We start from the raw sequence: 20,132 nt of genomic DNA on the forward strand, positions 1-20,132 counted from the left end.
CCAAATTACAAAATATTTTATGTGTTGCTGATGCAGAAATGATGTTTAATTAACAAAGTTCGGGAGGAGCCGGAGCATATAATCAGCCGGCTGGTCTATAATCAGCAATCACAGCTGTACACATTTAGCCCTAGCAAGCTCGCTAATAAATAGGGAAATCATCTTACCTGCTCGATCTCCTAAGATTAAGCATCAACTTAAGTTCGACGCTATGTCCGAGACCCACGTCATTGACGACGCATCCGCAAACTGCAATCCTCCAGCGCCGACGAGCGCGTCCCATCGTTCGAGCTCGGGGTCGGATTCAATAGTAGATTCCCCGGCTTCATCACGTGGCCGCCAGCTCCGACGTTCGGCATGTCGCAAGGCTAAAGCCAGAGATGACACTTCATCACCTGCCCCAGAGAGACGTCCGCCGCATTCTCCGGCTTCTTCGTACACCTCTACTCACAACACGATCCCCGCCATCCAGAAATGGACTGTCCAGGGCCTACGAATGGCTCTATCCAAGGCGGACGTCGATTTCAGCAGGCGGATGACCAAGGCGGAGCTTTACGGCCTCTACGCTTCGTCCCTGGCCGACACCGCCCCACCGAAGTCAGCCCCGCAAATGACCACCGACAAGCCGGGTACGGCTCATGGTTCCCCCTATTCCCGGCCCGGGCAATCCACCAATGCGGCTCGTCGTGGCCGTCCGCTGGCAAGCCGGCACAGCAGGCCCTCCGCGAGCGCAGGTACCGCCACGGATCTAGCATTGGACACTGAGCTGCATAACAGGGTTTTCCTGGGCGTCCGCAATATTTCATGCGCGGTGTGTCGCTCAGTAGCGCATACCACATTAGATTGTCCCCTAGTCACTCCATCTCTTCCCCCACGCTCAGCTTCGCCTCCCCAGTCTACCTGCTCTGTTCCGCGCCTTCCAACCCGCCCAGTTCACCAAACCCACGGGCAACCTAGCAATTTGGAGGCTTGCAAGAATTTCAACGCCGGAAGATGCGTCAGGCAGCGTTGTCGCTTCCTGCATGTGTGTTCATTTTGTAGCAGAGCACATGCTCGAATTGTGTGCCCGTTGTCCCAAACGCAAAATAAAAACCTTAAAAATTACCTTTCGACTCCCGTGAATATTTCTTGTTTGTCCTCCGAATTGTCCTCGCACCCCGACTTTCAGTTCACCGACTATCTTCTGACCGGTCTCTCTAACGGTTTCGACCCCGGCGTCATCAGTCTACCATTGCACAGCTTAATATGCCCCAACCTCCAGTCTGCGCTCGCCGACCCAGAGTCAGTCGATGTCCTCATTAAAAAGGAGATTCACGCTAATTTCATTATTGGCCCCTTCGACGCTCCCCCCTTTACTTCATTTCGCATCAGCCCCATTGACATAGCGACACGTAAAATCTCTGGAAAAAAGCGCCTCATTTTCGATCTCTCATCACCACACGGCTCTGCCTTCCCTAGCATTAATAGCCTCATTCCGATTGAGGAATTTTCCCTGCACTACCATAACATCGATCAAGCCATCACCTTAATAAAACATGCCGGTCATGGCACTTGGCTAGCAAAATCTGACATCACATCCGCATTTAAAGTCATGCCAATCCACCCAGACTTCTGGCACCTTTTCGGCATTCGATGGCGCAATAAATTTTACTTTTCTGTCCGTCTCACTTTTGGCTGCAGAAGCAGCCCAAAATTTTTTTACATGTTGTCAGAGACAATTTGCTGGATTCTCTCTAGCAATTATGCAATTCCCTACCTTATCCACCTACTCGACGATTTTTTAATCATCTCGTCTCCCGACTCGTTTCCGGCCGCACATCTAGCAAAAGTCCAGCAGGTTTTCAAAAATCTCGGCGTTCCCCTCGCCCCAGACAAAACTTCAGGTCCAAGCACATCCATCGAATTTCTCGGAATTAAATTAGACTCGCTTAAATTCCAGGCTTCTCTGCCGAAAGAGAAAATCGATAGAACGATCTTGATTGCGTCCTCCCTATTAGCAAATCCCCGTTGCTCAAAACGCGAGCTTCTGTCTGTTCTCGGCCATCTTAATTTCGCGATGAGAATAATCCCGCAAGGCCGCCCGTTCGTTTCACACCTCCTCTCTCTCGCGTCATCCGCACACGCTTTAGAGGACCTGTTATCCATATCCAGCTCCTGCCTCGACGAGCTGAGCTTATGGATAAAATTCCTCAGACAACGGAACGGCTTGTCATTTTTCTACAGTGACATGGCCTCTTCCCCCGTCGATATTCACCTATTCACAGACGCCGCCCCTTCCGTAGGTTTCGGAGGCTTTTACCAAGGCCGTTGGTTCGCGTCCACCTGGCCTCCCCAGGTCCTAGAGATTCCTCATGCTTCAGCATCTTCAGCTCTTTTTGAGCTATATCCACTGGTCGTCGCAGCATCCCTATGGGGGAAAGAGTGGTCAGCTTCCAGCATAAGCGTGCACTGTGACAACGAGGCAAACGTTCATTGTATTAACAAAGGCCGCTCCCACTCCCCCGCCATAATGCCGTTCCTCAGACGCCTCATCTGGATCTCAGCCTGTGACCAGTTCATTCTAACCGCCGAACACATTCCCGGATCTAAAAATCAGATTGCTGACGCCCTTTCTCGTTTTGCCTTCCAGAAGTTCAGGCGGCTGGCACCCGAAGCAGACCCTTTGCCAACACCGGTACCTCCCTATTCGGAGCTGATATTCTGGTTAACCACCCCCTAAAAACCCTCCTCAATGCCTCTCTAAACTCCAACATCCAAGCCGTCTCCCTCAGGACCCTCCAATCTTATCTCACTGCATGGAAAAGCTTCAAGTCTTTTCACCTGGCGTTCAACATTCCCTTTCCCGATTTTTCTGTCCTCACCATCACCTCCTTCATCTCCTTCCTAAACTCTTCAAAAAACCTCCAGGCCAGCTCAATTAAAGGCTACATGAGCGGAGTCGAGTTCTTCCACAAACTCATATTCAATTCGCCATCTGCAGCCATAGCCAGCTCCCAAACATCTATGCTTATCAAAGGCATTCAACGTACCCACCCTGCTCGCCAGGATGCAAGGCAACCCATAACCCTGGATATACTGACCAGATGCATTTTCCACCCTCCGTAAAGGATACCACTCCAAACACGTCGATCACACACTCGACACCATGTTTATCCTAGCATTCTTCGGATTTCTAAGATGTTCAGAAATTTCCACAACATCCACTTTCAACCCCCTAACCCATCCAACGGTATCCGACCTGTCAGTAGTCGATTCAGAGACGATGTCATTCTCCATTAAACAGAGCAAGACGGACCAAACCAGGAGAGGACATTTCATCTACATATTCAATCTCCACTCACCAATTCAACCTTATCAGACCCTCCTAGCCTACCTCCACTTCAGGAAATCCCAGACAAAAACCACATCGGATCCTCTATTCGTCGACGAGTCTAACCGCCCAGCTACACGCTTCTGGTTCCAAAAGCACCTCAAAGCTGTCCTGCTCCTTTCCGGCATCCCCGCAGACCACTTTTCCGGCCACTCCTTCCGCATAGGCGCATCAACCACAGCAGCCCAAAAAGGCCTCTCGCACTCTCAAATCCAAGCACTAGGGCGCTGGACATCGGAAGCTTTCAAGAGCTACATCAGGTCAGATCGCTCTATCATCAGGGAAGCTCATCGAACCCTCATTTCCAAGATCATCTAGAGAATTCATACTTCACACGCATGAACTCGAACATCCTTCATGCCAGCCGAAATCTCACTAACAGGAGATCTCACCGCCGATTCAGCCGGCTCAGGGGCCAGTGCCCAAGTCTCAGGCTCTGCAGCAGCAGATTTAACAGTAGGAGCCAACATCGCAGCAGCGACTACCCTGGCAGAGACCAACACTTCCGTTTCAAGCAAAGAAGCCAGCGTCGCCGCAGTGACTACCCTGGCAGAGACCAACACTTCCATTCCAAGCAAAGAAGCCAGCGTTGCCACAGCAACAGCCTCAGCTAAGGCCAGCTTTCCCATTTCAGGCATGGAACCAGTGCTTCCATCTAATGCGCAGAAGCCAGCGTCGCCGCAGCGATCGCCTCCGCAGAGGCCAGTGCTTCCATCTAATGCGCAGAAGCCAGCGTCGCCGCAGCGATCGCCTCCGCAGAGGCCAGTGCTTCCATCTAAGACGTCGAAGCCAGCGTCGCCGCAGTGATCGCCTCCGCAGAGGCCAGAGCTTCCATCTAAGGTGTCGAAGCCAGCGTCGCCGCAGCGATCGCCTCCGCAGAGGCCAGTGCTTCCGCCTCGCCTTCGGCCATCTACAACTTTCCAGGAAGCAAGCATCACAGCAGCAATCACCACAGCAGGAGCCTCCATCAGGCGCTCTGCTACAGCCGGCCCCCGCCTTCAGTTGCCTCTTTCCAGTATCAGTCTTAACAACAGGGGCACCCATGAAGCAATGTTCATTTGGATAGTTCCCGAAACCCCAATATTACAATCTCTCCAAGCACTACTACCAGCAGCTCCTGGATTCAAACTTCTCATCACTGCAGCGGGCACCCTCATTTCATCTTCTCAGTCTCAACCATCCTCGGAGGAACCCCTGCCCCCTTTCTCGCCTCATAACGAACCACATCTCCTGAGGAGCCCTCATCCTCTTGCCTCTATCCAAATGCAGGCCACGCCTACGCAGCGCTCAGCATTGCGTTGGGGGGGGTATGCGTACTCCGGCGGCTGTCCCACTTTATCGCTTTATGGGGGTGTGCTCTGGGCTCAGACCAGTTCCGAGCTCGGCGCACTCACCCGTACCAAGGTAGAGTGTTTCGGGCTCGGATAGATCTGGCGAGCTTGGAGCCCGCTTCCCGGACAGAATGCCAAATACGCATAACCTTCATAACCAAGCTCTATCTTTATCCCTATCAACATCACTGTTATATGTGTAGGTGAACTCGTGAAAAGCTTATTCATGCATTTGTGACCTCAAGACTTGACTATTGTAATGCTCTACTTAGTGGTTGTCCTGCATCATCAATAAACAAACTACAGTTAGTTCAGAATGCAGCTGCCAGAGTTCTTGCCAGGTCAAGAAAATACGATCACATAACCCCAGTTTTATCATCGCTTCACTGGCTACCCATTAAGTATCGTATTGATTTTAAAATTCTTTTAATTACTTACAAAGCTTTAAATGGTTTAGCCCCTACTTACTTAACTGAGCTTTTATCACATTTCAACCCATCACGCTCTCTACGATCTCAAAACATGGGACTTTTGATGACACCAGGGATAACTAAATCCACTAAAGGGGGTCGAGCTTTCTCATACGTAGCACCTAAACTCCGGAATAGCCTTCCTAATACTATTCGAGTTTCAGACACACTCTCCCAATTTAAATCTAGATTAAAAGACACATCTTTTCAGCCAAGCTTTCACTTAATGCATAATTAATGAACAGCAGCTACACTAATTATTCTCCTTCTGCCTTCTCCTTCTGCCTTCGCCTCGGGATGCCCATCCCGAGGTAGGAAGAAATTCCACCAGGTCCAGATGATCGACATATACCCTTCCCCACCTAGAGATTACGCCAGCAACAACTGCAGACTGACTGACCATCCCAGCTCGATCTAAGGCAATTCCACCTCCACCCAAGAGAAATACGACGATCGGACCATCCCAGCTCAGACCACTACACCCCCAACCAAGAGCAAAGAAGGACTACTTGTCACATTAATGCGGAAGTTACACTTGGTATTTAATGCTAAATTTACATCACAAACTTTTTCTCCATTAATCAATCATTGGAGTTTGGGTTCTTTGCCACAGCAGTGCAGTGTTGGCTTGCTCAGCGGGAGACTGCATTTATTTATAAATTAGATATTATTTATTAGAATGATCTTGCTTGTTCTATAAACACCTGTACTGTGCTGTGTTTTTAAACAAAGGATATATAAATAAATTTGAATTGTTACCGTCGCTTTGCTAGAGATTGTGACGCGATACAGCGTTGTGGCGTTTTTCATAGGTAACCCCATCTGTCGTTCTCGACACAACGTCGAGAGACCGACAGAAAGGGAACGTCTTGGTTAAGTCTGTAACCTCAGTTCCCTGATGGAGGGAATGAGACGATGTGTCCCTTATGCCACAAACACGTATTGTATTCTGCTGCAGTCGTGAGAGGCTCTCAGGCTCTTCAGAACAAGAGGTAAATGAATGCTGCACGCCGCCTTCCTTTAATACCGGGCATCCGGGGGCAGAGACCGGCATGCAAAGTTAATTCACCAAATTTCATTGGCCTTTTCTATAGTAGTCAGAGATGATTGGTTTTCAAGGGTGAACCACATCTGTCGTTCTCGACACAACGTCTCGTTCCCTCCATCGGGGAACTGAGGTTACAGACGTAACCAAGACATTATACAGGCCCACCCATCAATTGAACACCACCTTACCATTCAGCTTTTTGTGTCATCTATAACGCCGACCAAATCTGTGAGGAACCTGGGGTTGATGCTCGACGACCAGCTGAAATTCACCTCCCACATCGCAGCAACCACTTGAATTTGCAGGTAGGTGCTCTACAACATCAGGAAAATCAGGCCGATCCTGTCAGAGCACGCCTCTCAGCTGCTAGTCTAAGCTCTGGTCATATCAAGACTGGACTACTGCAATTCTCTACAGTTGCTGCCCGCATCAAGTTTAAATATCTGACACTGGCGTTCAGAACGATAACGGCTAACAAAACAAAATTGTGGTTGTTAATTCTCTTCTTTGCTTACTCCAGCTTTAATACTCCTAGAACCATGGCCTTGTAAAATAACGGTAATGTTTAGCGTGTTTACAAAATGTTTATATGGTCTCCTACTTGTAAGTCGCTTTGGATAAAAGCATCTGCCAAATGAATACATGTAAATATAAATAAATAAACTAATGAATCCTTAACTTTGAAATCGGTATGATACATTTTATGCCTTTTACTAAGAAAGATTGGATTCATAATACAAAAAATCTCATAAATTGCACCTTGAAATATTGCTAAAATTGTAATTTTTATTGATCTACATGTGATTTTTTTTTAAAAATAACAAAAAAAGATTTAAACAAAATCTAAATATGTAAATATAATCCTTCTTACTAAATTGTATATTACTGTTTCGTTAGTGACAAAATTTGAGGAGAGGAAGAATTTTCCAGTAAATACTGAAATCACAATATGGAGTCACGTCTTCCGAACAAGTAAAATTTTTTTAGCTAGAACGGGATATTTGGGCTATATACGTACATTTACACGTATGGTTTAAAACGACCAGATGTACGAATAATCCCTTGAGTAAACTAGACCAAGGAATACAAGCTTTACTTTTGCTGTGTACACAGCATCTTGAATCGGCATACCATTAAGTTTTTAAATCAATTGACAGTCCTAGTGGAAATGCTAGTTATAATTTAATTACAGTTCCATTCTTCCCAATCATGTCATTCCAAACCATTTATGTCTTGATGGTTGAGAAATTGAGACCTTCTGCCAAACATTCGAGCTATTATCCACACAATGAAAATGGATGGTGGTTTTCCTGCTGTAAGGCAGCTGGAAATGTTCTAAGAACTAAGGTTGTTTTTGATGCTAGGATATAAGACTATCAAACCACATTTGTTGCTAGATTCTGAGGAATGATATCCTGCCCTCCCCTAAGGAGTTGTTGATGCCCAGGAATTGAACCCCCTCTTCTTATCACACCTCTCGCCTTCATCTCTTCAGGCCTGATCACTAGGAAAATGCTTACTCTTTATTCTGTGTATATCATTTATTGTCATGGTATGAAGTTTTGATGATTCATGTTTGGTATTGTTTTAAAGGTCATGGTGCGATGGGTAAAAAGGTCTAGTTCTTTTAAATCTAACAGAGAGTATATTAGAGCTTTTTAACTCTAATGCATCACCTGCACTCCTCAAAGAGGTGTGACTTTCTCAGGGAATCCTGTTTACATGTAGATTGAGATCTCATTTGATGTTCTCTTCATGGAATCCTGTTTATATGTAGATTGAGATCCATTTGATGTTCTCTTCAGTGACGAGAAAACAAACAAATCAAGTTTCTCGCTGACCATTGGCTATGTTGCATCTGTGTATATAAGGTGAATTGGCAAAAGACTCAGGGAAGCTTCTGTAACCAGAACTTCCCACATTGCAGCTGTGTGTCTTGATTTGGAAGCATCTGCAAACAGAACTTCCCACACTGCAAATGTGTGTCTCAATTTTACCAGGTATGATAAACTTTGTGGTTTTATTTTATTCTTATACTAAGTTAATAATCTTTGCTTAGTACATTAGGAAGTTCTTTGTATATGCATTCTATGATTTTAATTAATGTTGTGCCTGCCTGGTATGATAAATTGTTATTGTTGATATTATCTCAATTCTTCAAAGTCTGTTATTACAAGTAGATTGAAAGGAACCTGTTCTGTTACCGCAAAATCGATGTGTCAGGATAGGTAGGGCTAGTTTATACTAGATTGTTTAAAGGAGCATTGCTAAAGCTCACATGATTTCCACCTATCATCTGGCCTAGCAAGTTGCATGATCGTGACTAAAATAACTATTGTTATGTTTCTGAGCAAGCATATCGCGGCCAAACTTAATGATATTAGTTTACCCGGCAACCTCTGACTAGAGATCGGAACTGACCGTTTTGTGTCCGTGAGATCCATGAGCCCGGCCGGCGTGAGACTCTGAGCGACTGCAGGTCCCAATCGAAAGAATAACTCTAATATAAAATATAAAAATATGAAGATTTATAGATAAATTAACGCTTATCAACAGATACAACAAGTTATTTTATATTATATTGAAATTGGAGTCAGATAGGTCTTTACCACAGAGTCATATAAATTGAACTAAATTGTAACAGTTCTTGAATAACTTCATGTAGAAATCGCAGAGGAGAAGCAGAACACGAGATCCCTTAAACCACGACATTGGATTCCGTCTTTGGGTCTTTGGGTGGTCCTTTACTCTGCCAAGCTCCAAAAATGGGGAAAACATGGCTGCAAGTGCATTGCATTTACATAAAACACTGCAGAAATGGTTGGTTACAGACCACAATAACTACCCTTCACAGCTTCGGCTTAAAACCCTCCATACAGTTTTTACAGTTGCAGAATTAGTTCATCAACATCTAATGCTGCCAGATACTGTTCTGCAAATTATAGTCATTGGTTCCTATGTGTCTCCGGGAAGAACGGCTTTAGCACTCACCCTGAATTAGCCTTCAGTGGAAATATTGGGTGACTGTGCTTTCTGCCAAGCAGTACATGTTCCAAAACCAACATATGTTGTTGATCCTAAAACAACATTCTTCTCCGGCAAAAATAGTCCCAAACTTACACCCAACCCTTAACCTTTTCAAATATGTGTTTAATTTTAAAACTGTGTTCATTTATTTTTTAAATCAATTGCATTATTGCCATATTAATGACATATTGCTTATTGCTCCTTAAACTCTTTGTAAGTTGCTTTGGATAAAAGTGTCCGCTAAATGACTAAATGTAAATGTCAATTTATTAGATGGTGATTTTGGAACAACACTGTGAGTGTCAGTGAGGTCAGCTTTTGATGTTGTGCAATGGGGGTGTCAATGGGTTTCCGGTTCCTGATTGCATCGCTGCCGGCGACTAGTTTGTATCCTCTGACACTTGCTTCACCTCACATTTGTTCTTGGTCTTAATATTAGTGTATTTTACTATTGTTACCTATCACTGTCATTGCCGAATTATTTATAACTTTATATTCTAAACCTATATTAATTGAAACGTAACGCCGCTAGCATAGTATTAGCATGTTAGCTTGCCTTCTGTTTACACTGTGGAATATCATCTCCCCCTATTTGTCTTGTGTGCTAACTGTTTCTCTTTTTAAGCGTATTAACTAAGACTCATCAAGCAACCATGCTAGTTAGGATTGCACTTCATACCCGGTGAGTCATGGCTTCTATTCCTATTGTTGTTACTTGCACCTCATGTCATATGTTTAGCCTTCTCTGTCAGCGGCGAGGGTTTTACATGCGATAAATGCAGGGAAGTAGTTAGGCTCACGGAGAAGATCTTAGAATTAGAGTCTCGCATCCAATCTTTATTTGAGGATAGTAAGAGTGTTAGGACCGTAGAAAACACTTTTGATGCGAGCAATGTTAGCGCACACAGCTCGGTTCCGGTTGAAAATCCCCTGCAGCTGGGAAACTTTGTGACCGTGAGATGGCATAGTCGCAAGACAAAACATCACTCAACCGTTCCGATTAAAGTCTCGAACAGATTTGCCCCGCTCAGTGACGCACCGACTGATATACCTGCTGAAAGTGCCCTAGTGATCGGTGATTCTATCGTCCGGAACATTAACATAGAGGCACCAGCCACCATAGTCAAATGTTTACCGGGAGCCAGAGCGCCTGACATCAAGTCAAATTTAAATGTGCTGACTAAGGCTAATCGTAAATTCAGTAAGATTGTTATTCACGTCGGCACAAATGATGTTAGACTCCGTCAATCGGAGATCACTAAAGATAATATTAAAGAGGTGTGTGAGCTTGCAAGCGTGATATCAGACACTGTTATATTCTCTGGCCCCCTTACCGTGGTGATGAGATTTATAGCAGATTATCATCACTAAATGGCTGGTTGTCTGAGTGGTGCCTGCAGAATTATATCGATTTTATAAATAACTCGAAGAGTTTTGAGGGCACACCTGACCTGTTGAAACGAGATTGTCTCCATCCCTCCTGGGATGGGGTTTCCCTCCTCTCTAGAAATTTGGCACAAATTCTTAATAATGCCAAAGGCTGACTACCTGGGGCCCAGGTCAGGAAGGAGACAGAATGGCTTAACCAACGTTACAGAATACACAAAATATACAACATGTAATAATCTCTTCTCACAAACAACATAAAATAGAGACTGTGTCTGTCCACCGGATCAGCAAACATAAAATAATGTGTAAACCTCTTGAAAGTAATTTAATAAACGTTAAACAAATCAAACATGAACAAAATACAGATAATTAACTGTTACGACTCGAATAGCTTAATATTAGATCTCTCAAATAAAGCACTTTTTGTTAACGACATGATAACCGATCATAAAATAGACATGCTCTGTTTGACAGAAACATGGCTAAAGCCAGGGCCCGGTTTTTCAAAAGGTTTAATCAGGTTAAAATTGATCCGGATTTAGTAATCCTTTTTTTGCGATCCGTTATCCAGCTTACTTTTGGAGCCAGTTTTTTAAAGCAACATCGGATTGGATCAATCTGATCCGGATAGGAACTTTTCAGGATCACCAAATCTGGATAACCAGTGCTGGATAACCAGTGCTCAAACAGGATAGGAAATCGCAATGTAGAACTATAGATATGTAAAGAGCAACAAGTAGAATAGCCAGTGTGGGGTCAATATAAGTTTATTTTTATTTGAAATGAAAACACACACATTTAAAAAAAAAAAAAAAAAAAAAAACCACCCCATCCTCTTCCAGCAGTCCGCTCATCTGAGACCTACAACACAAACAATTGAGCAATTGAGCGTTTAAATGGAGTTCTGAGATTGGAATCACAGAAAGCAAGCATGCAACATAACCCTTGCCTGTATTGTCCTGCACAACATCGCTACTAAGCGCAATGTCCCTCTCTCTGCTGACAATGATGCACCTGAGCCCCTTGGAGACCATGACCAGCCTCCTGCATTCTGCCAGAACGAGCAAACAGGACGTGCAACAAGGGACGAAATAGTTAGACACTATTTCTGATTTGGATTTGTTTTGGATTTCAAAAATCAGTGATTGCCGTTCTTTGCATTTTTTGGGTTATTCTGTAATCATTGCATGCATCACTAATACATATTCTAAAAACAAAAATATTTTCGATTGTGATGAATATATATATTAATTAGTGACAATTAGTAATTAGTGAAATTTATGTTTTTGGTCAATTTTGACAGCTGTTCGGAGGATTATTTTATGAGGCCAAACTCTTTCTACTTTGCTGTAGGCCTATACTGAAAGGCTGAATATGTTAAAGCTTACCTAATCATTGTAGCCTGACGGATGAACAAATAAAATTAAAACCTTATGAATAAATATGATATCTTGTAAGATACTGCATGATCCAAATATAGTATTATTTTATACATTTTTAAAGTTTTCATTCCATTTTGGGCATTGATTCCACGCTGAATCCACCCTTCTGAAGGGATCCGTTTAATCCAGATTTTTTGGATCAAAGTGATCCAAATCCTACAAAAAAGTTCTGAAAAACCCAAACTAAAGGTTTGATCCGGATCAAAACCAAGATTGGATTACTTATCTGATCCGATTATGTAATCTGTTTTTTCTTTTGAAAAACACATTTTCAAGATTTGATCCAATCCGTTATCCAAAATCCTAGTGGATTACTTTTGAAAAACCGGGCCCAGATTATTATATTACTCTAAATCAGGGGTGTCAAACATACGGCCCGCGGGCCGGAACCGGCCCCCCAGGAGGTTCGTTCAGGCCCGCGGGATAATTTGAAAGTGGAAAAAATGCATAAAAGACATGAAATTAATATTTTTAATTCGCTGCAATTCATTGATTATCCGCTAAGGAGCGCACTCTTTCCATCAGAGTAGAAGACAAGCCGCATCACTGAAACAGACTTAAAACAGCAGACGGTATCAATGCGTCATCTGCTGCTTGTTACGACGTTGTTAATACCTTGGTCTCTATTTCTCCGCTACACCCTCTTTAGCCAAAATGTCGTTATCAAAACGGAGAAAAGTAGATAAGGAGTGTAGAATTTTCAAAGAAAAATGGACCACGTCCTATTTATTTACAGATATGCACGGAAAACCTTCGTGCTTGGTGTGTTTGCAACAAGTTTCGGTAATGAAGGAATATAATATTCGACGCCACTACGAGACTCATCACAGCGAAAAATATGACGGCTTGCAAGGACAACTAAGAAGAGATAAGATTAACGAATTGCTGGCGGGTCTGAGGAAACAGCAGTCAACTTTCATCCAGAGCCGAGAAGTCAGTGAAGCAGCGGTAAAAGCCAGCTACCTAATTGCAAGCGAAATAGCATTAGCATCAAAGCCGTATTCCGACGGTGACTTTGTTAAACGATGCATGATGAAAGCGGCTGAACTTGTATGTCCCGAGAAGCGACAAGCTTTTGCCAATATTAGCCTGACGAGGAATACTATAGCAGAGAGGATTTCGGAACTATCGGCAGATTTAGACAGTCAATTGAAACAGAGAGTCAAGTCATTTATTGCATTTTCCGTGGCAATTGACGAGAGCACTGACATCACAGACGTGGCCCAACTGGCCATATTTATTCGAGGAGTTGATGAGACATTGACAGTTACTGAAGAGTTTCTTGAGTTGGTGCCAATGATGGACACCACAACAGCCGAGGACATTTTCGGCTCTGTCGTTGCTGCATTAGACAAAGTTGGAGTGGACTGGTCCCGCGCTGTCAGCCTGGCTACAGACGGCGCGCCATCCATGGTCGGAAAGAAAGCAGGTGTCGCGACAAAGTTCAAAGACAAAGTACAAGCTCTTAATGGAGGAGATCGTTTCTGGACATTTCACTGTATTTTGCACCAGGAGGCATTGTGTTGCAAGTCGCTGAAAATGGACCACGTCATGGAAGTGGTTGTTCGCACTGTAAATTTCATCCGGTCCAGAGGTCTGAACCATCGTCAGTTTGACAAACTTCTCAGCGACAGAAACATTACCCACAGCCTGCCATACCACACTGAAGTGAGATGGTTAAGCCGAGGCGCTGTGCTGAGGCATTTCTTTGATCTACGAGAGGAAATCGGACAGTTCATGGAAAAAAAAGGAAAACCGGTGTTGGAATTACAATCTCAGGAATGGCTACGGGACCTTGCATTCTTGGTTGATATTACTGAACACTTGAACAATCTAAACAAAATGTTGCAAGGCCGCAAAAAAGTTGTCACACAGTTTTCTGACAACATACATGCATTTAAGTTAAAGCTGACTTTGTGGGAGATGCAACTGGCAAATGGAACTCCTGCTCATTTCTCTTGTTTGAGAGATGTGTGTGTGACCAGACCTGATGCGGACATTAAACGGTACAAAGACAAAATTGCAGGACTACTGCGGGAGTTTGAGAAACGTTTTCAGGTATTTGGTGAACTTGAGACAGAATTTTCAGTTTTTCGCTCACCTTTCACAGTTAAAGCTTCTGATCTGCCGGTCGAAATTCAGCTAGAGATAATTGATTTGCAGTGTGATGCAGATTTGAAGAGCAAATTTGCCTCTGTAGGTCTGGACAAATTTTATCAGTATCTACTACCAGGGTACCCCAAATTAACAGCCCTGGCTGCTAAAATTTTGTGCATGTTTGGGACAACTTACCTTTGTGAACAAATTTTCTCAGTGATGAATATCAATAAAACAAAAATGCGTTCAAGGCTCACAAACAAGCACTTAAATGACATTCTGAAAGTGACAGCTAGTCAGGACATGACACCTGGTGTTGATGCACTTGTACAGGCCAAAAGATGCCAAGTTTCAGGAACAAATACAAGTCCAGACTAGACTAACACCTTTGAAATGCTGCCTTAGATACTGTTTGCATTGAAAGAATACAGCTCTGTGAAGATGAATCCTTACTGTGGTGATTTAAAAAATGTGCACTTTAATGTTAGTCAGCAGCTTCAAAATAAAAGTTGTTTAAGTGGTTTAAAAATTCCTTTTTTTAAAAGTCTCATTTAATCTTAAAGTGCATTACTATATTTTTTAGTACCAATTAAAGTTTTGTGCCTTTTCACATTTGTCTAAGGAAATATGAGATGTTTTATGAAATGTTTTGTAAAAGGATAGTTTATTAAATTTCAATCTTTTCCTAATGTTCTTGTGCTTTTTTACACCAAAACAAAGGAAAGACATGATATTTTAATTATTTATAGCAGAGTATGGTATAATTTTAATGGTCCGGCCCACTTGACATCTCCCTAGGCCGTATGTGGCCCACGATGCGAAATGAGTTTGACACCCCTGCTCTAAATGAATCCGTTCCCCAAGATTATTACTATAAACACGAGCCTTGTCTTAAAGGTAGAGGGGGAGGTGTCGCTGCACTTCACAATAATTCTTTTATCATCTCTTAGAAGTCTAATTTTAAATACAATTATTTTGAAGTCATGTTACTTCACGTATCAACACCTAATACTAAGGACAAAACATTTTTTAAATTTATTATAGCTATTGTATATAGGCTTCCAGGGCACCACACAGATTTTATTAAAGAATTTGGTGGGTTCTTATCAGAACTAGTACTGGCCGCAGAAAGAGTCCTTGTCGTTGGTGACTTTAACATCCATGTAGATAATGATACAGATGCCTTGGGAATGACTTACAAAGACACGCTTAACTCCATGGGCGTTAGTCAACATGTGTCAGGACCCACTCACCTTCGTAATCATATTTTAGATTTCATACTATTTTACGGTATAAATGTGGACGATGTTAAAATCGTTCAGCAGAGTGAAGACATTTTGGATTATAGTCTGATATTATGTTTACTTCACTGGCCTATGGCTGCAAATCAAACTCCTTGTTCCAATATGGTAGAACGATTACTTCAACTACCAAAGATGTGTTTCTCAACAATCTGCCTGAATTGTCTCAAATATCTAGTATGAGTCAAAACGTTGACGATCGTGACATTACTATTGAAAATTTTAACTCTACTTTCTCGGAAACATTGGACACAGTTGCTCCTCTGCGTTTAAAAAAGATTAAAAATAGCAGCCCAACACCGTGGTATAATGAACACACTCAGGCTATAAAGAAAGCGTCCCGGAAAATGGATTGGAACTATAAGAAAACTAATATAGAGGTATTTCATATAGCATGGAAGGATAGTACTCGAAAATACAGGAATATCATAAAAACGTTTAGATCCACCTACTTTTCATCACTAATAGAAGTAAACCATCACAACCCTAGGTTTTTATTTAACACCGTGGATAAATTAACAAAAAATAAGTCGTCAGCGACTTCAGATTCTGATTATCAGCATAACAGTGATGAATTTATGAACTACTTCACTAGTAAAATCCAAGATATTAGAGAAAAATTATAACAATGCAACCAGAAGTGAAACCCGCTGAACAAACTAACTTCAGGACCCCTAAGGAGAAATTGCAATTATTTTCTACAGTAGATCACGATGAACTCTCTAAAATAATTAGATCATCCAAATCAACAACATGGGTGCTAGACCCTATACCTACAAAACAACTGAAAGAAATGCTCCCGGAAATTATAGATCCTCTTCTTAGTATTATTAACTCATCTCTGACATTAGGACATGTGCCTAAAGCATTTAAGGTGGCTGTTATAAGGCCTCTTTTAAAAAAAACCAAACTCGACCCTAAAGAACTAGGGAATTACAGGCCTATATCGAATTTACCTTTTATATCTAAAGTTCTGGAAAAAGTAGTTTCAACTCAATTATGCTCCTTCCTCCAAAGGAATGACATTAATGATGAATTCCAGTCTGGATTTCGAGCATGTCACAGTACAGAGACTGCTTTGATCAGAGTTACAAATTATCTGCTTTTAGCGTCTGACCGTGGCTGTATTTCGTTATTGGTGCTGCTAGACCTTAGTGCTGCATTTGACACCATTGACCACAGCATACTCCTGCAGAGACTCGAAAATTACGTCGGCATTAACGAAATGGCATTGAAATGGTTTAAGTCTAATTTATCTGACCGTTTTCAATTTGTAGCAATAAACAATGAGGTGTCCCGCAAATCGCATCGAATAAAGGAATGTATAGTTGATTTAAAAAACTGGATGAGTAACAATTTTTACTACTGAACTCATACAAAACAGAAGTGTTACTTACTGGACAGAAAACCGCCATATGTAACAACCAAGAATACTGCTTAACTATTGACGGATGCTCCATAAAATCCTTGTTGTCAGCTAAGAATCTTGGCGTTGTATTCAATAGTAATCTGTCATTTGAGAGCCATGTCGGCAACACCTGTAAAATTGCATTTTTCCATTTTTAGAATATATCTAAACTACGTCTTATGCTGTCACTGTCAGATGCAGAGAAATTAATTCTTGCATTCATGACATCAAGACTAGATTACTGTAATGATCTTTTAGGTGGTTGCCCTGCAGGCCTATTACAAAATCTGCAACTGGTTCCAAACGTGGCACCTTGAGTTCTTACACGTACAAAAAAGTATGAGAATATAACCCCGGATCTGTCAACCTTGCACTGGTTACCTATAAAGCATCGCATTAACTTTAAGATCTAGCTTATTACCTATAAAGGTAATTTATTACATGGTCTAGCGCCTCAGTATTTAAATGAACTTCTATTTATTACAATCCTCCACGTGCATTACGCTCTCAGGCGTCCTGTCAGTTGGTAATACCTAGAATTTCAAAATCAATTGCAGGTGGTAGATCCTTTTCTTATCTAGCGCCTAAACTTTGGAATATTCCTCCCTGCACTGTCCGGGAGGCAGACACACTCTGTCAATTTAAATCTAGACTAAAGACGCATCTTTTCAATCTTGCATACACTACACTTCCATAATATTAATCTTCAGAGGATATAGGCTGCATTATTTAGATCAACCGGAACCAGGAACACATCCAGCAACAAATGATGTACTTGTTGCATCAAAGAGTGCAGAACAGTACTCTACTCTCAGCCAGTCTTGTCTCTTTGTTCCAAGGTTACCGCAGGATGCAGTTCATACCCAGACCTGATGGCAGAGCTGAGAATGGGAAACAGTCACCTGACGAGCTGAGATGATAGAGCTGGATAAAGGACGCGGCAACTTGACATAATTTTTCTACAACACTTCAAATGTTATTAGATTGTTAATGATAATCTTAAATCTATAATTTACCTTATTAGTAAGTTTATTTATTTTTTATTTAGTGTTGTTGTGCAAGCATTGTTGAGCTTGTTCAGAGGCAGCAGCTTTTGCCAGAGGGGAACTGGAATTCCCTGGTTGGGCTTGGGTTCTCCTGAGTTTTTTTTCTCAATTGGTGTTTTGGGTTCCTCGCCACCGTTTGCATACTGTTTTGCACTATTTGCCTGGCAAGGGGGGCTGCTTTAGAATTTAGAAGTTAGACATAATTAATATTGCATATAAGAATTTAATATAGTCCGTTTGATATTTGACCTGTGGTTCTCTATCCTTTATCTCAAATGTGTGCTTTCACTGTGCGTGTGTGCGATTGTGTTTGCGTGTGTGCGTCTGTGTCAATGTGTGTAATTATGTATGCATATTGTGTGTGTGGAGCATTTGTATGTCTGTCTTTTGTTGTTTTCACCTTTTTCTTGTTTTTACAGGTATATGCCTGGTATATTTAGTTGTTTTTCTTGTATTCAATGTGTCTCATGTACGGCTGCTTTGTAACAATGAAAATTGTATGTAAAATACATACTTTGTAAAAATAAAGTTGAGTTGAGAGTTGAGTTGAGTCTATGTGTGTTACTACGTGTGCATATTGTATGTGTGTGGAGAGTTTGTATGTGGGTATGTATGTCTTCTGTATTCTCACCTTTTTCTTGTTTTTACAGGTATATAACTTTAATTAATTTGCTTGTCAATATGAATCATGTACAGCTGCTTTATAACATCGACATTGTGTCGAGCCGACAGATGGGGTTCCCATGGAAAATGCCAAAACGTTGTATTGTGTCACAATCTATAGCGAAGCGATGGTAACAGGCCTGGGCGTGTCAGTACGAGGCTTTTGCAAAGCTGTAACCTTCCAGTGTGATGGTCGGGGGTCCCAGCGCTTTCTTGGAGAAAGATGGGTACACCCTGACCGGTAACCATTCACGGACGGAGGCCTTAGCTCTCTACTGACGAGAGGCCGTCCGGATCGGGTTTGCACCGGGTGAGCGCAACTTCCTTAATTAGGGATGCGCTGCAGAGGCCACTTCCTACCCGGGGGGAGGAATTAAGTGGATATAGATATGGTCTCGCCCTTGGGGGAGATCGCATGGGACATGCGCAGTGAGTAGTAGGGGAGGTCATGGGTTACCAGGAGTGGGAACCGTCTCATGAGGATACATCAGACGGAACAGCCCACGGAGGGGTTGTTACAGACGTCCGGTAGCACTAGGTCCGGTTAGAGCTATCTGTGTTAGTTCACATGTTCTCCCAGCCTAAGGGGGAAGGCTGCTCTGCCCAGCCAACCCTCAGGGGGGTGCTTGCTTAGTGATGGATGGGATGCCTGTTCTTAACCACGTGGTGGGTAAGAAGGGAGGCAGATAGCACACTGACCCAACCTGCTGGTGGGTGGGAAGATGCTTAAGCAGGCATACGCCCCACCGGATGCCAGTCCTACATGTTGCCACGAAGGATGTGGGCTGACACCGGGTATACAAAACCGGTTGCAAAACCTTGCAAAGGTGTTGGGCGTAGCCCAAATGTCTCGGCAAATGTCTGGCAGAGAGGTGTCTCTGGCCAGTGCCCAGGAGGTGGCTATACCCTGTGTGGAGTGAGCCTGCACTGCCAATCGACAATTCAATTCAATTCAAGTTTATTTATATAGCGCTTTTCACAATGTGTATGGTTTCAAAGCAGCTTTACAGGGGCAAACAGGAAAAACAGAAAAGTTAAAACACAGCACAGTGCATGGTATTTATACAACGAGTAAGATCATTCTAATAAATAATATATAATTTCTAATTAAATAAATAAATGAATGAATGAATGCAGTCTCCCGGTGAGCAGGCCAACACTGCCCTGCTGTGGCGATGAACCCAAACTCCAATGATTGATTAATGGAGAAAAAAACCTCGGGAGAAACCAGGCTCAACCGGGAGGGCCAGATCCCCTCTGACCTGTCATAGCTGCACTCAAACTGGTGACATGTGATTTTAGTTTAGCATTTAATACCAAATATTGTAACTTCAGCATTAATAAGACAAATAGTCCGTCTTTTGCTCTTGGTTGGGGATGTAGTGGTCAGAGCTTGGATGGTCCGATGGTCATATTTCTCTTGGCTGGTGGTGGAATTGCCTTAGATGGAGCTGGGATGGTCAGTCAGTCTGCAGCTGTAGCTGGCGTAATCTCAAATTGGGGATGGGCATCTGTCGGTCGTCTGGACATGGTGGAACTT

At 42.8% G+C, this 20,132-nt stretch overlaps 2 protein-coding genes across 2 annotated transcripts; both read left to right on the top strand.

Annotated features, from left to right (window-relative positions):
• Positions 1-211: 211 nt before the first annotated feature.
• Positions 212-3,688, top strand: LOC130436741 (uncharacterized). The gene is given in 4 exon segments (XM_056767685.1): positions 212-811; positions 1,169-1,391; positions 2,615-3,090; positions 3,092-3,688. Coding segments are annotated over 4 exon segments (1,896 nt in total).
• Positions 3,689-12,712: 9,024 nt separating this feature from the next.
• On the top strand, positions 12,713-14,552 carry LOC130436742 (general transcription factor II-I repeat domain-containing protein 2B-like). The gene has a single exon (XM_056767686.1). The coding sequence runs from the start codon at positions 12,732-12,734 to the stop codon at positions 14,550-14,552; it is 1,821 nt and encodes a 606-aa protein (XP_056623664.1). The 5' UTR covers positions 12,713-12,731.
• Positions 14,553-20,132: the final 5,580 nt, after the last annotated feature.

This window comes from Triplophysa dalaica, chromosome 15 (genome assembly GCF_015846415.1).
Source record: "Triplophysa dalaica isolate WHDGS20190420 chromosome 15, ASM1584641v1, whole genome shotgun sequence".
Taxonomy (NCBI): Eukaryota; Metazoa; Chordata; class Actinopteri; order Cypriniformes; family Nemacheilidae; genus Triplophysa; species Triplophysa dalaica.

What these genes read in the sequence shown, in the direction of transcription:
- LOC130436742 (XM_056767686.1), top strand. Translation starts at nt 12,732, where the DNA reads ATGTCGTTATCAAAACGGAGAAAAGTAGATAAGGAGTGTAGAATTTTC.